This window comes from Trypanosoma equiperdum, assembly GCF_001457755.1.
Source record: "Trypanosoma equiperdum strain OVI genome assembly, contig: ctg_82, whole genome shotgun sequence".
Taxonomy (NCBI): Eukaryota; Euglenozoa; class Kinetoplastea; order Trypanosomatida; family Trypanosomatidae; genus Trypanosoma; species Trypanosoma equiperdum.
Genome location: NW_027124787.1, coordinates 1 through 14260, shown reverse-complemented (window position 1 = coordinate 14260; position 14260 = coordinate 1). Strand labels below are relative to the sequence as shown.

The following is a 14260-nucleotide window of genomic DNA, read 5'->3' as shown; positions in this document are numbered from 1 at the left end:
CTTGCAGAAGAGCTTGAGCTGAAGGCTGCCGAGAATGAGAAACTTGCAGAAGAGCTGGAGCTGAAGGTTGCCGAGAATAAGAGGCTCGCAGAGGAGGTGACCCAACGTCTGTCGGAGAAGGAGTTGTTGGCCGAGGATACTAGCGCGCGGCTACTCGAGGCTGACTCAGCCAATAGCGCACTGCAGTGTAAGGTTAAGCATTTAGAGGAAAAACTGACCCTTTTATCATCTGAAAAAGAAACTGCATTAGCTACACTTGAAGCAGAGATAGTTGACTTACTAACTCAATTGAAGGGACTGAATGGTACAAACAGCGCATTGGAGTCACTCTGTGCGTCAAAAGAAAAGGAATTGGTATTTTTGCGGGAGCACTGTGAGTTGTGGACTGATCCCACCACCAAGAAGGAGAAGGTCATCACGCGTCACGTTAAGGTGTTTGACGGAAACGAATGGATGAAACTGATTACTGATCGCCCTGAAGCGCTTATGTCCGCATTTGTAATTGATGCGGGTAACGCTTGTCACGTCCCTGGAGATCAGATACACGAGGTTTCCTTTTTAAATAATAAGGAAAAGCATTAAACAACCTTCAAGGTTTTTGTTTTTTTCTCTTGCACGTGGGATGCCACCAAAGGTTTACAGTGCTACTCGTTCTTAGGTTATAAAAGTGTCGTGTTGGTGTCGAAGATGTACCTTTGAAGATGTATTTATTGTTTCGAGCTGTTGTTGTCATATGTTTTTTACCTCAGGTTGACAAATTTTGTGGGTTATGCTAAGAGGGTACTCCTCCTGAATAGCACCTGAATAGAGCTGGTGTATAGGTTTTAATCTCTACCATGTATTGGCATCCTTAGAAAATTCATTTTTTGCACTATGCATTTTGTTCTTCGGTGCATTTTTTTGTGGAAGCTTTTGACCCCAGTCGTTGAGATCGGTGCTACCGGGGACTCAGAAAAAAAATTAGGGTTCACGATCTGTTTATGTTTACTGTGGTCACGAATAGTCTTCTGGTATTTCTCTTCTGTTTGCGTTTAATGGGAGGACAGCTAGCACGTTTTTCTTATTATTTGCCTTACACGTAAACACTTAGGCTTATATGTGTTTGTGGTTGAAGGTTTGCAAGCATGTTTACAGGACGTTGGGTTTACACAAAGGGGTGCACTGTGGCTGACTTGGTGACTGATGAGTCGACGCAGAAACCTATTATGAATGAGACGGATGGCATGACAGCCTCTTGTGGCTGCGTACTATTCCTAAAAAGTGACGTTGTTGGAGCTATGGAGAGTGACGGGCCGCAATCCGGAAAAGAATACGATGAGCAGGACCTCCTCTTCTCTGTTGTGTCTTGGGCACGAGGCGCTGGTAATACACACGATGAGTATTTGACGACAAATGGGGCAGAAGCACCCTCGCATTTTCCCATCACTTCACTAGGACCATGGACCGTAATTGAGCAATGTGCTGGAGATCCTTGCAGTTTTGGCGTAGTTGCCGGATTTGTGCTGCGTCGGCCGGCCGGTGGCGATTCTGACGTTGTGCTATGGGAATGGGGGGAGCTTGCTAGTTGCAGCACTCTTTCTCAGCTTTCACTTTACTTAGACAACCCCACGTCCATGGGAGGCAAGTGTCTCACTTAGCATATGGGAGCAACGTGCATTATACAGTGCTAGCGTTGCTAAGGTGACTTGCATGTACTTGCCCTCTTCCTTCTCCTTTCTTGTGTTTATGCCTGTTAAGAATCCGTTTGCAGTTCCTTTATTCTCCCTGTGGCGAGGACCGCTTGAACTTAACCAATTACTTTGCACGACCGTACACCATCTTTCTGCCCAGTTTTGTTGTCACTGTCACTACATCCCAGAAACAATGCCTAGTAGGCGAGTCACGAAGAATGGTACCCGCGGCTCACATCAGGTGCACATGAATAAGGTGAAGTTTGACCCTTACCGTTACAAGTTAGACGATGAAAAGGTACCTGCCAGCGTTTTGGCACGCATGACAAGTTTGTGCTGTCGCCGCTGCTGTGATATACTGCAATGGAAGGTTGACTACGGTAAGTACGCTCAACTACAGCGTCGTAAAAAGTGCAATCACTGCGGCGAGAATTCAATTTCCCATGCATATCATCATATATGCCAGACCTGTGCAGCAACTCTGCGGTGCTGTGCGAAGTGTCAAAAGCCTCCGGGTACGCCTTGCGAGGCGACAACAATGGACAGTAGTGGTGAAGACACGGAGGATTGTGATAGTGAAGGGGATCCTCATGGAGACGCTTCGGTCCCGAGGCAAGGAGGGGGAACAGGTGCAATGCCGGTGAAGCGCAGCTCGTGTAGCAACTTCTTGTTTGTTGACCGGGAAGATAGTGACGAGGATTTGAAACCGTTGAGAGGATTAGACATCCGTCAGCTAAAGGCCTCGAAGCAAGCTAATGTCCGGCAACAAGAGCGAGAACGCCTAGGCCGTTTGAGGGAGCGCGAACGGCGGACAATTCTCCGGCGTTCCGCCAAAGGGCCAGGGTGTGACGATGAGGATGATGACTCTATTGATGAGGAATAGTAGCAGTTTTCTTTGCGCCTCGCACCTATTAACTAACTAAAACCCCCTTTCCCCCATTGAAGGATACACGGGAGCAAGTTGCAATGAACGAGTAAATGTGTTTGTGGATCATTTCCCCTGAGTATGGGTTCTCCCTTTATATGCACTTGTTAACACTGAAGGTTTTTAATTGTTTGGTAAACAATAACCTCTTCCCCTCTTTTTTTTTCGTCATCGGTGACAACATGCTTACAACACACCAAAACATCACCTCGCCGTAACATATGGTGGTAGAGTGTTCCTTATTTTTGAAGCTGAATGAGAGTGAACAGGACGCAGCCGACATGCCTTTCGCTTTTATTTCAAGTGCTGCTCTATTGCACGTGCAGCTGGTGCGTTTTCTGGTTTGTCACGACCTTATCGTTACTTATCTTTAAGGGTGCGACTCTATACTTTCCACCCACGGCGTTGTTCATGGAGATTATTTCAGTTTTCTTGCTTCTTGTGTTGGGTATTTCCACCCTTGCTCTCGGCAAGCGCGGAAATCTCCTTGAAGAGGTGGGGTCTACAAGTTTGACTGTGTTTCTTTTGCTTGTGGGGATAGGTGGTGCCGTATATTACATGTGGTTACAAACGTACGTTATGATGCTCGATTTTATTGTTTCCCTTGTGATGCTTGTCCTCGATACACTGACGGCACTTTGTGGGGCATGCACCGCCTTTGGCCTCTTTCGTTCCAGACGCAGCAAGTGGAACGGGATACTGTTGGTGGGGAAAGCGCCCCCAATCGCTGTGGTGGTCGACATAAAACATGGAAAAGGTGACTGAGTCCAGTTGGTGTCAAGAGCCGCTGTCTGATTTTGCCATCGTCACATACATACGCGTTGTCCTATAAGTTGTTTTAATGCTTCGGTTTATTCCCCTTCTTTAATTCAAGGCTTCTCACACTCATTCATCCTTACTTCCCTTTATCAAATCTTTTCATCGATATGACTCTCTCATCTCCAGCGAGGGAGGTTTAGGCAGCTTCTGTGCACGGAGGTCAGTTTTCTTTTGTGTGAAATCGGAGACGGTAGTGCCACAGGTATTGCTTTGAATCGGCGGCGGGGGATGCGTCGATCACTGACTTTATGGATTTCGAAGTTGTGGAGGCCACATGCCGAGCATATTCAGTCGTTAATAGCACGTTCTGTGAGTGAACCGCGAGAGCTCCAACAGGCTCGGACGTATCTGCACGAACTGAAATTCGAGCAGTCCATTGAGGAGGTGGATGATGCAACAGACCTGCTCTATTTCATGCATCGCGTATCGTATCCCGCAGAGAGCCACCTCGAAATGAAGGTGGGTGAATTTCTTTCAAAATGCGCGCCGCAGGTTTGTGGCCAGCACATTTTAGCGATCGGCAAGCGGATTCAGGAGGAGCCGGGCTCTGGGCCACTGTGGTCACGTGTTGTGTTTGAGCGTGGGTGGTTCACAAGCAGTGTTGTGGCTATGCTCAGTACCATGACGCTGGAGGAACACCTCACACTTTGTGCTTCATATTGGCACTCTCTGCTTCCCACGCCACAAAGTCGCTGCGGTCGCCAGCTTGTGTCGGGTTCGTTTGTAGCAGTGTCAACCAGACTAGCCGCACTGACAGCGCAACGCATTGAAGGGTGCGGTGATAACCGCCCTTGTGCGGTTTGCTTGTGCGCCAAACTCGGGATATTTTTGCGCGGTGATACCTTCGCCGAACTTCGTGCGGTTACCCTTTCCATCACCCGAGAGATGCTGAGCGCCGCACAGGTGTTGGAGGTGGCGAACGTTCTCGCAACGCGCCGCTCCGCGGAGACTGCCAACTCGGAGTGGCTAGTTGCGCTACAGGAGGCTCTATGTCGTCGGAGGACTGGCGAGGTTGAGGCCGCACACGCAGTTGGGTTGCTTCATTCTATGGCGGTGCTTAATGAGACAACTCTCAGTGAAATGTTTGAGGACTTACTGCTACAGCTTCTTCCGGGAATGTCACAAGACGAAATTTTGAAATGCTGCGAAAGCCTTTCCACGCTTTCTGGTACGGCTCCCCGTATTCGTACTGAAGTTCATCGTACGCTATGCACCATGGCTGTGGCTGGGGCGAAAGGGAAAAATTTTGTGGACAAAGCTGTACCGTGGCGGCTGCGTTGTTTGTCAATGGTAGCACCACAGGAGGCCGGTAAGTTACTTGGACGGTTCGAAGAAAACATACAGGATGCGGAAGCGTCACTTTCACCCTCCGACACAAGGGACCTCATCCGCGCCATGCGTTCATTGCGGGTGTTTCCACCGCGTGCCGTCACTCTTTGTAAGGCATCTTATCTTGCTAACCCACTACAATCCTTCAACCAGCAGGATGCGGTTTACATGATGTATGCAGGAGCGCGCACGGGTGAAAGTGCCACAAGCGCTTTTTTTAAAGAGGTAGTTAATCGCTTCACGACGGTTCGTAAGTTCGATCGTCGCAAGAGTGGTCCACACCAGACCAGTGTATTAACAGCTGAGTTACTGGAAATGGTTTTGCAAGCACTTCAGATTGCAAAAGGTAGAAGTCTTCTCGACGACGCCCGAGTTTATGCGGTCCTTCGTAGGACGCTGGAGCAGCTGCAGCGTGAGGGGTCCCTATCAACAGAAGCTAACATTCGTCTGTTGAGGTTGCTGGCGGGCTTAAATGTTGGGAACGCATCGCTACCGACGGTTCTGCTGACCAACGTTTCAAGGGCCCTCACCAGTCTGACGTCTGCGGACGTTCGAGAACTTTGTGAAGTGCTTGTCGCCCTAAAATCTCGCGACGTTTTGATGTTTCGTGCGCTTCTCGAACACCTTGGCCGCTGCGGTCCCGATCGCACGAGTCTCACTGCCATAGCCGTGGCTGCACGGAAGCTGAAGTTCGTGACATACTTCCAGCAATCCGGATTGCTACAGAACCTGACATCCCTCGAAGGATGGAGCGTATCGGATATTGTGCTCATTGCTGCCACTTGCAGTGAAAATCGACGCGCGGGGTTTCTCGCGCTTCCTGGTGCGGATGTCCTGGCCCAGGCGCAAGCAGAGGACCTGACAACGCTTGATCTATTTTTGATAATATCCATTGTAGCTGATGCGAGGAAGCAACTTCTTTCAATGGCTTCGGCGCTTAGCAAACGCCAACCGCTTGGTGCCAACGACCTGGAGGCAGAAGATGCACTTAGGGCGATTGTTAATGTCGTGGACGATAAGGATGCGCTTGCCGCTGTTTGTCGTTCAGCGACCTCTGCGTTACAAGCCATGGACGAAAATATGTTGATGCGCACGCTTGAGGCGGTTAGGCGAGCACCTGAACTCCCTAACGTTTTTTTTCGAGTTGTGGGAAGGTGTGTCTTGCGTCTCGCCAACAGCATGACCGCTGACAATGCTATTCAATGGCTGGAGTTGTATGTTAAGCACAGCATACGCGACGATAGCGTGGGGAAGGCGCTTCTTTCAAAAGCCCGCACGCGTAGTAGTAATTGCGCGGACTTAACAGATAAGTCAATTCGAAAAGCTGCTGCAATGTATGGTAAGTCGTACGCCTTGCACTGCAAGTTGAAGAAGAACAAGGAAAAACCTGAATGGCGGTCCTTTGAAGTAGGTTAAACACTTTTCGAGATGTGCGTGTACCATTTTGTTTGTACTGACTGTTCTTACCGAGTGTCCTGGGTCTGGTCCCATGTATTTTGTATGGATTTTTCCCTCCCAGCGGTTCGATCGTACGCCTACCTTTCCTATTTCTCCATTGATCTGTATTGTTACTTGGTTTATCATCGTCGCTTTTGTTTTTAATCATCTGTCCACTACCTTTACCCCTTTCTTCGCCTGAAATGATTCTTCCTTTCGTCCGTTGCTGTACCAAGGTGCTTGTCCTTTTTGAGGGGGAGGAATAGTACAAGGTGACCCATCACCTGTTGCCATGCTGCGGAGGACTGTAACATCGTTGCGCAACGCACGGGAGTTGCATCGGTTGCTGCCGGCGCTGCTGCCGCTGCTCGATCCACCCGTGCCGACCGGGGCTTCGGTATGCGCCGCGCACCTCATTGTGGCCACTGGTCACGTGTCCAAGCAGAGGGAACCACATATGTCTAATTGTCCCGTTCTCGAACGCAAAATCCCGCTGTCTGAGATCGCGAGCGATGATAACTTTTTGAAACACCCTTGTGTGCCGTGCCTCAAACACCGAATCAACTTTCTTGCCAGCGAGGATTTCTGCTATGACTTTGTAGAGCGGTGTGGGTGTGGGACCGACGGCGCGCTACCGCCGGAATGGCGATGTATTGTTGAGCGGCAGTTCGGATCGATGGCCGCTCTTGTGGAGGAGCTCGTTATACATGCGTCGAACCGCCGAGAAGCCGGATGGACGTGGTTAGTCTACGATGCACAGCAAGCGGGGGAACGTCCGCTCCTCGTCGTGAATATGCCCGCTCAACGCTCCCCATTACTTCTCGGTCTTTGGCCACTGGCAGTGGTCAACGTAACGGAAGCTGTGCTAGTGGAGGCAGTTCGTGCTGAATCCAGCGGATCTGTAGCGGCGGCTCCGCCGCCACCGTGGTGTCGTGCAGCGCGCGCCTCGCTTTATGATACTGAAGCTGCGGCTGAAGCATTTGCCATGACTGCACCGATGTCGGAGGGCGTGGGCAAGAAGTTGAGCGAAATTCGTGAGAAGGTAGCACGTGACGCCGTGTCTCGGATGAACTGGGGGTTCATTCTTCAGCAGTTAAAAAAAGCAGAGACCTACTACGCCTCCAGTGATCGGGGGGAGAAGATCCGGGTTCATCGCATGAAGTTGGAGCGTGAAGCGGTAACGAAGGCAATGAGCGGGCTAAGAGACAGTGGGGCTACTTTTTTGACACATGATACGGTTGAGGTTACAACAACACCATCTGCTAACAGCGAACCCTCCTCTCCCGAACGCGTGCCTGGGGTGCAGGCCAAGCAGCCCCAGACGGAGGGTATGGACCCATGCGAGAACAAGGCTTCTGCGGAGCCTGATCCCAAATGTACGCAGTTGCCTGACGGCACGTGGCAATATTCATATCGTAATGGAGATGTGACACTTCTCAAGCCCGATGGTACGAGAGTATTTAGGAAAAGGGAGTTAACTACAACAGCCTACCCTGACGGTAGTATGCTGTTCCAATATGCAAACAACACGTCCATCCTCGATCGCGCCGACGGTGTGCGTGTGACAACGTTCGAAGATGGCACGACGAAGGAGGAGATGATTAGGCGGTAACCTGTTTCTATCTTCACATATGGGGGCACTTATCGTTGTTTATCTATATGCACGTGCGCATGTACATGGGTGGGGTCCACCGATCTGTTTTTCCCCTTGTTGTCCCCTCCCCCTTTCCAGTCCTTTCGTGTGCTACCGTGGATCGTCGGTCTCTATGACTTCATCTACTGTGAGATCCTTTCCACCCTCAAACTTTGTAATTTACAAAACAAAAAAAAACAAAAAAATAAATTGAGCGCAATGTTTACACCGTCGACCCGATTTCTCTGTTCAGCTAGGCCCCTGCTGTGGTTTGGTCGTCGTGGTGTGTTTGCGGCACCGCATCCTGAAAAAGCCAAAACAGGCGGCGAGGATGCCTTTGTGGTTCACACAAGTGGAATTGGAGTTGCGGATGGTGTGGGTGGCTACGCAAGTTATGGTGTTGATCCGGGAGTATACACGCGGAATGTCATGAAACATACGCTTCGTGCGCTCCAAGAAGATGACAACCGCGGGACCATTGGGGCGTTGCAGGCCTTAACCTACGGGTACACGGAGGCGCAGAAGCTGAAGCAGCCCGGGGGTTGCCCCGTAACTCTTGTGACCCTTCTTGACGGTCGCTTTGCCTCTGTCTTGAACCTTGGAGACTGTGGGACGATTTGTTTGCGTAGTTCCAAGCTTTTCTTCGCAACAGAACCCCAACAGCATAGCTTCAACTGCCCGTACCAGCTCCCCGAGGATCCGCCGAGCGTTGGGGACCGAACAACGCTGGAGGTAAGTGAGGGCGACGTATTTTTGTGTGCAAGTGATGGATTGCTCGACAATGTTGATATGTCAGACATTCTTCGGCATCTCGACGCTGTCAACCGTGATGGATGCCAACGGGTCGCGGAAAACCTTGTGGCTTGTGCGTGCCGGAACGGTGCAAACAAGGGATTTGACTCGCCGTTTGCCAAGCAGGCGCGCGCTGTAGGCTACCACTACATGGGCGGGAAACAGGATGATGTAACTGTTGTAGTGGCGCAGCTGACCCGTGGGACTGTGGCACCAGATGATTGTCCTAGCCTTATCACGGAGCTTCTCGATGTGCACAAGACATGAGTCGCTTGTTATAGTGATAGTTGTATCAATACATAGATATATATCTGGGTGCATGCGTTGCGCTGCTTATGTGTCTGTAAGTTGCTCACTTTTTGCCAGCTGGCCTTTGCTCCTTACTTTTTCTACCTGTCGTTTTTGTTTCAACACTTTGTCCATTGTTTCAAATAAAAGTTTGTGCCAAGTGGCGAGCGACACGCGGGAAGGTGTTTTGTAAAGGCATCTGCCACACTTCCTTTGCGTAGTAAAGAGGGAGGGCGCCGTGGTATTTCCAGCAGCCGCTTCGGGATACCTTTGGTGCTGTGGTGACGGGGAAGGGATACAAGGGGAATAGTAGTGACAATGGAGAAAGAATTCACGAAGGCACTGCAGAGCTGTGACAAATGCTCGACATTTCACGACCTTTGTGACTGTTTTGATGCAACCGTGCGACCCCTGGTCGAAAATTGTCTCTGTTCTGCGCTGCTGAAACCCGTACGTGATCATGTGAGTCCTAATGAGTGCAACCCGCAAGTATCACAGTTGCGGGACGTGCTGTGTAACATTAGGGGCGGAAGTGACGATGTCTGGTTTTTTCTTTATCGCACCGCCGGCTCGTTGTTGTCCCGCTTCACGAAGAAACGGATGCGCAATGACAAGTGTAATGTTTCAACGCTAGCGGTGAATGTTTTTGTTCTCTTCTACGGCCGTGCGCTGCCCGATCTGTCCAAGCTATGCCTTCGGTGGGACTTCCTGCGTGATGAAAAGAAAAACTACGAGTCGGACGAAGCGTACGTCCACTCCAACGCCGCTGAACGGCGAAAGCTTATGATGTCTTCGGTTCTTTCTGTTTTCTCGGAGAGAGCCCATCGGCACTACTTCACCGCGTTGTGGATGCCTTGCCTCCAGCATGCGGCAGAGGCGGCATTGCATGTGCACATACTGCATCGGATGGGCGATGTGATTTTGCCGTACCTGACGAATCCTCTCGTTGTAGCAGATTATTTGAGCGGTTGCTTTGCCAGTGGCGGTCTCATTGCCGTGCTTGCACTGCACGGCATATTCATTCTTATGCTAGACCACGGATTGGAGTACCCTAATTACTATCAGCAACTTTACACTCTGCTCACCCCGGACTCCTTTGCCTCACGGCATCGCTACGATCTGTTTCGTTTGCTGGATCTTTCTTTAACATCTCTTCGTGTGCCAGCGTACATTGCCGCCGCTTTCGCGAAAAAAGTAGCTCGCGTGGCGACGCTTTCCCCTGCTCCTGTTCTTTACTTTGTGCTCCCCTTTATCCGTAAGGTGCTGCAGCGTCACCAAAACTGCCTCGCATTGATCCACCGGTCCACGAAGGAGGCATTTGTGCCAGCTAATGATGACCACGAGGTTGCACATTCGGATGCTGGGGATAGAGCAAGGGAGGCGGGCCGACTGGCAGCAACGCTGTTTGACGGGAACGACCCTTTCGTACCTGATGCTCCATTGGGAGAATCTCACGCACTGCACAGCACATTATGGGAGCTTACAGCACTGGAACGTCACTTTATCCCCACAGTACCGCTGATGGTTTCTGTTTTTAGCAGCCCTGCAGAGGACCAGGCACCCCTACGTTACGAGAAGACGTATGCACGTCTCTTCACTTCGGAGGTGACGCGGCCAATTTCAAAATCACAGCTTCCAACTGTTGCATATCGCGAACCGGAGAGTGAGGATGGAGCGCTGCTGTTTGTGTAACCCAGAACCGTTCGATGTGTGTGTGTGTGGACTCGATAATCATAACGCAGTACCGATCGTATGGAGGTATACGTAGGCTGTGCGAGACGTCGTTTTGGCGCGTAAGACTAATATTCGGGGTGTCAATGTGGTACCGCCCCGCGCTGCAAGCGGGTAAATGTGGATGCGCACGTCCGTTACGAGCGCAGTGACAACATTGTTTCTCATTTGTTTTTTTATTAATCCCTCCTCTTTGCCTCACACCCATTCATACACAGGAACGTGCTGTCCTTTTTTTTTTCATTTTGGCACCGCACAGGGGGTGAACGGCCGTGTTCGGAGTGTGTGTTTTATTAGGTTGCAGTCTGCACTAGGGGCTAACGGAGGGCGAACATGAGATGTTTCGGGGCCTGCGGCCGCGTCTTTTTCTCAGTGAGCACACTACACGCACCATCGCTGCGTCGTTGTAGGTCCATTTCTACTGGCAGTGGTGCCAATTTACAGAAGCCTTCATGGATAGCACAGCTCTGCAGTGACGCACAAAAATCGGAGAAGACAATTTCCTGTGATGTGAAAGTATATGATGAGTTGTCGTGGCGTCGCCGCCGATTTAGTTTCGACAAGGAGCTATGGGATCCGGCGCGGATGAGCAGTATTGTGCGCCGGCGTCTCTGTCTTGGTAACGAGGAAGCGGAGTACACCGTCATTGGCGAAGCCTTTGCGTTTGCCGACAGGGAAGACTCCCCCGTTGTGAATGAGCCACAACATTCATGCAAACTACTGTGGGATCATAACAGTTCTGTTGAAAAGTTGCTCATACAGATTTCAGACCATTTCCCACCGTTGCTGTGGTATGCTGTGAAGCCTACCCTTGAGTCACTTAAGCGCATCTTTTCAGAGTTTCTGGATGTCGACGCAGAACATATGAAGAAAAATCTTCCCTACTACGAGTCTGTGCAAAATGCCATGGAAACGTCAACACAGGAGAGGCTTGGTGTAACGCTAAGTCCCACCAGTGTGAAGGATCGTTTCGTGGCGGACATGCGTCGGCGAGATCCAAAGGACCTTGAACTTGACTACCCTTGTGAATACAGTGTGTTTCTTGGAACCTCCCCACATTTTCGTCTTGTGGAGGACAGGATGATGAAATCCAATCCCTTTGTCTTTGGGTGGCCACTGCTCCTGAGTGATGGTAACGAACATCTTGACGGAACACCGTTGCGGATGGCCGCATTCCGAACCGTCTACTCAAAGTCATTATTGATGTTTCACACACGACTGGACCTGCAAGTAGACCACCGTCTTGCATCCAGTGAGGCTGGTGAGGAAACGTTGTTGGATGTCCCCATTTTCTGCAACATTAATTATCCGAAGAACACTCGACTTTGCGGCGGCAAGCCCCTCGTCCAGCGTTTCAACACTGTGATGGGGACAACATACCCTCTGGACACTCCCGTTGACATACTAGCGGCGTTGGCAAAGGAGCAGTGTGTCAAGGGCCCCAACGAACTGTTGGAAGAACTTAGGTTTCTGACAGCGGCGGCTGAGCGGGCACCGGATGAGGAGCGCGTATTCCGCATTTCTGACGATCAGTTGAGCGCCAATCGCATTGTCGGACAATTGGCGTACACAATAATTTATGTTGCTTTGGTAAACTACGATCGTTTCATTAAGGATGTGTTTGATGTTTACAAGACACACAGAAGTGATATGGTGCGTGTCGCCTGTGCGAGAGGCGCCAGCATTGTGGGGCGACCAGACCTCATTGAGCAACTAATAAGCGCAGAGCGGGAGGGACCGTGTAAGAATATGTTGCGCGGCGTCGTCACCACTCCGTGAGGAAGACACTGCATGGACTACTATTGAGAAGCAACGACTAATTCAGTTTTAAAAATGAGTTTGTGTTTACCCCGCAGATTTGGTGCGTTGCTCCTTTGCCGTTTTAAAGGTTACAGCTTATCCTTCTTTTCCCTTTGTGCGGCTTCCTTTTGTATATATTGTGGTATTTAAGTTCTAGCATAATTGAATATTGATTGCGTGCGTGTCGAAGTTCGTTTGCCGGTGCAGCGGAATCCCTCTTTGGTATTGCGTTTTTTTATAAACGCTTTAGTGTGAGCGGTATTTTATGTGGATGGGCACAACTGAGTAGGGCGGCGGAGGCGTGGATTGCGGGGAGTAATATGCGGAGTTGTTGTAAGGTCTTTTGCTGGTCATCCGATCACCCCAACACTAAAGAATACTTCCTCCCTCTTTCTTTTGTTTCCGTCGGTGGCACCAGCGTCCTGGCAGTAATGCCACACAGCTGAGATTTACCACTAGCGGTGCCACCATAGTCATGCACGCGTTGTAGGAGCTATGGTCTAGAAATCTCTAAGTTGGAGAATGCTATACGGACACTCAGCACCTGTTGTGATTCTTCCGCTCATTTGAGAAAGGAAATACGATCGTGATGTTATCTTGTCCGCTGTAGTGAGGAAACGTGTGAACGTGGCTCAGTTGCGCTGTCACAACATCAGAGATACGACCCAGCGTTTGTGTGACAGCTTGCGAGGTTTGCTTAGAGGGACCTTCATCACCATGATTCCTTGAAGTTAACGAACTGCTGTTTACAACGCCCTGTGTTTTCTTGCACTCGTTTCGGTATTCGAATGTTCCAACTATCATCTTTCTCTCGAGAAGTTAGAAACTGTGAGTAGTTGAATGTCCGTCTTGGTCAAGGGGTGGGGGCGGGGGACGTGTAAAATCAATCATATAAGGGACGATGACATTTCGTCTTCTGAGAGTGAAGGTGACGACGCTAACGTCGCGGTCCCGTTAGAAGAATTAAATGTTGGAACTCAGCATATGATCACGGAGGAGATGCGGTTCCGCCTGAGGCGAAAGGAGAAACTTTCAGTCCAGGACGACGAACTCGGACGGTTGCGCGAAGCCATGCGCCGCCAGGTATTTGCTTCAGGACTATTGCAACCCGGGCAATCAGCGGGAGTGGCACCTCGAAGGGCGGAAATTATCTTTAGTTGTGCCGTAGAGATTCAATCGAGTGGGCTCATGGAAGAGGCACCAACTGCGTCACCCCGTGTGGGAGACACTTCCGCATGGTTGAAGCAACTGCGAAAGTTCATACTTGACCGTGTCCCGTTTCAGCGGTCCGTTCGTGTCATGGTTCCCCGAACTTGGCTCGCGAGGGCACAAGAAACTGATGTTGTATAAATAGGTGCCGAAATAGGGTAATGCAGTTATATTTTTTAGTGATGGTTCTAACTTCACGAAGCGTATTGATCTGTGTTTTACGTTAAGCTACAACAAAGAAGTTATCACTCTAAGGTTCCTTCCGTTGCGCAGGGACGCCCCGTAGGTTCTTGGCATGTTTGCTGTAACCGCGAAACCGCACCGCTCTAATTACTTTTTCCCTTTCCTTCCATCTTTCTTTGCTTTCGTTTAGTAATTAGGTGTTACTGGCTTACTAGCAAGTGTGTAGGTAGCATCGAAGTCGTCAGACAAGAGCGATAACTAAGGGACACGAAAGCAAGGCGGGGGAGGAGTAGCACTCGTGTGAGTGTGCATCCGATCGACGTGCGTAGTTTAGCCCGACAACCCAGCCCGTAAGGATGACCCTAGTACAGACACTGCTGGAGCGGATGCTCAGCGCCAAGGGAAACACGGCTCAAAGGCAAATTCTCATTCGCGAGGAGGACA

The 14260-nt window shown here is 50.3% G+C and overlaps 9 protein-coding genes across 9 annotated transcripts; all 9 read left to right on the top strand.

The window, feature by feature from the left end:
• Positions 1-1124: 1124 nt before the first annotated feature.
• TEOVI_000388800 (uncharacterized protein) lies at positions 1125-1637 on the top strand (the record flags this gene model as incomplete). The annotated part of the gene is made up of 1 exon (XM_067226725.1): positions 1125-1637. One exon carries the CDS (start codon positions 1125-1127, stop codon positions 1635-1637), a length of 513 nt encoding a protein of 170 aa, XP_067082826.1.
• A 226-nt stretch (positions 1638-1863) lies between these two features.
• Positions 1864-2553, top strand: TEOVI_000388700 (Uncharacterized conserved protein (DUF2039), putative; the record flags this gene model as incomplete). The annotated part of the gene is made up of 1 exon (XM_067226724.1): positions 1864-2553. The coding sequence occupies one exon, from the start codon at positions 1864-1866 to the stop codon at positions 2551-2553; it is 690 nt and encodes a 229-aa protein (XP_067082825.1).
• Positions 2554-2850: 297 nt separating this feature from the next.
• On the top strand, positions 2851-3360 carry TEOVI_000388600 (putative membrane protein, putative; the record flags this gene model as incomplete). The annotated part of the gene is made up of 1 exon (XM_067226723.1): positions 2851-3360. One exon carries the CDS (start codon positions 2851-2853, stop codon positions 3358-3360), a length of 510 nt encoding a protein of 169 aa, XP_067082824.1.
• Positions 3361-3642: 282 nt separating this feature from the next.
• On the top strand, positions 3643-6159 carry TEOVI_000388500 (uncharacterized protein; the record flags this gene model as incomplete). Its single annotated transcript, XM_067226722.1, has 1 exon — positions 3643-6159. The coding sequence occupies one exon, from the start codon at positions 3643-3645 to the stop codon at positions 6157-6159; it is 2517 nt and encodes an 838-aa protein (XP_067082823.1).
• A 313-nt stretch (positions 6160-6472) lies between these two features.
• Positions 6473-7792, top strand: TEOVI_000388400 (Iron/manganese superoxide dismutases, C-terminal domain containing protein, putative; the record flags this gene model as incomplete). The annotated part of the gene is made up of 1 exon (XM_067226721.1): positions 6473-7792. The coding sequence occupies one exon, from the start codon at positions 6473-6475 to the stop codon at positions 7790-7792; it is 1320 nt and encodes a 439-aa protein (XP_067082822.1).
• A 240-nt stretch (positions 7793-8032) lies between these two features.
• On the top strand, positions 8033-8872 carry TEOVI_000388300 (protein phosphatase 2C, putative; the record flags this gene model as incomplete). Its single annotated transcript, XM_067226720.1, has 1 exon — positions 8033-8872. One exon carries the CDS (start codon positions 8033-8035, stop codon positions 8870-8872), a length of 840 nt encoding a protein of 279 aa, XP_067082821.1.
• A 339-nt stretch (positions 8873-9211) lies between these two features.
• TEOVI_000388200 (CBF/Mak21 family, putative) lies at positions 9212-10585 on the top strand (the record flags this gene model as incomplete). Its single annotated transcript, XM_067226719.1, has 1 exon — positions 9212-10585. One exon carries the CDS (start codon positions 9212-9214, stop codon positions 10583-10585), a length of 1374 nt encoding a protein of 457 aa, XP_067082820.1.
• Positions 10586-10957: 372 nt separating this feature from the next.
• Positions 10958-12403, top strand: TEOVI_000388100 (uncharacterized protein; the record flags this gene model as incomplete). The annotated part of the gene is made up of 1 exon (XM_067226718.1): positions 10958-12403. The coding sequence occupies one exon, from the start codon at positions 10958-10960 to the stop codon at positions 12401-12403; it is 1446 nt and encodes a 481-aa protein (XP_067082819.1).
• An 861-nt stretch (positions 12404-13264) lies between these two features.
• TEOVI_000388000 (serine threonine-protein phosphatase PP1, putative) lies at positions 13265-13774 on the top strand (the record flags this gene model as incomplete). The annotated part of the gene is made up of 1 exon (XM_067226717.1): positions 13265-13774. The coding sequence occupies one exon, from the start codon at positions 13265-13267 to the stop codon at positions 13772-13774; it is 510 nt and encodes a 169-aa protein (XP_067082818.1).
• Between the last annotated feature and the right edge of the window lie 486 nt (positions 13775-14260).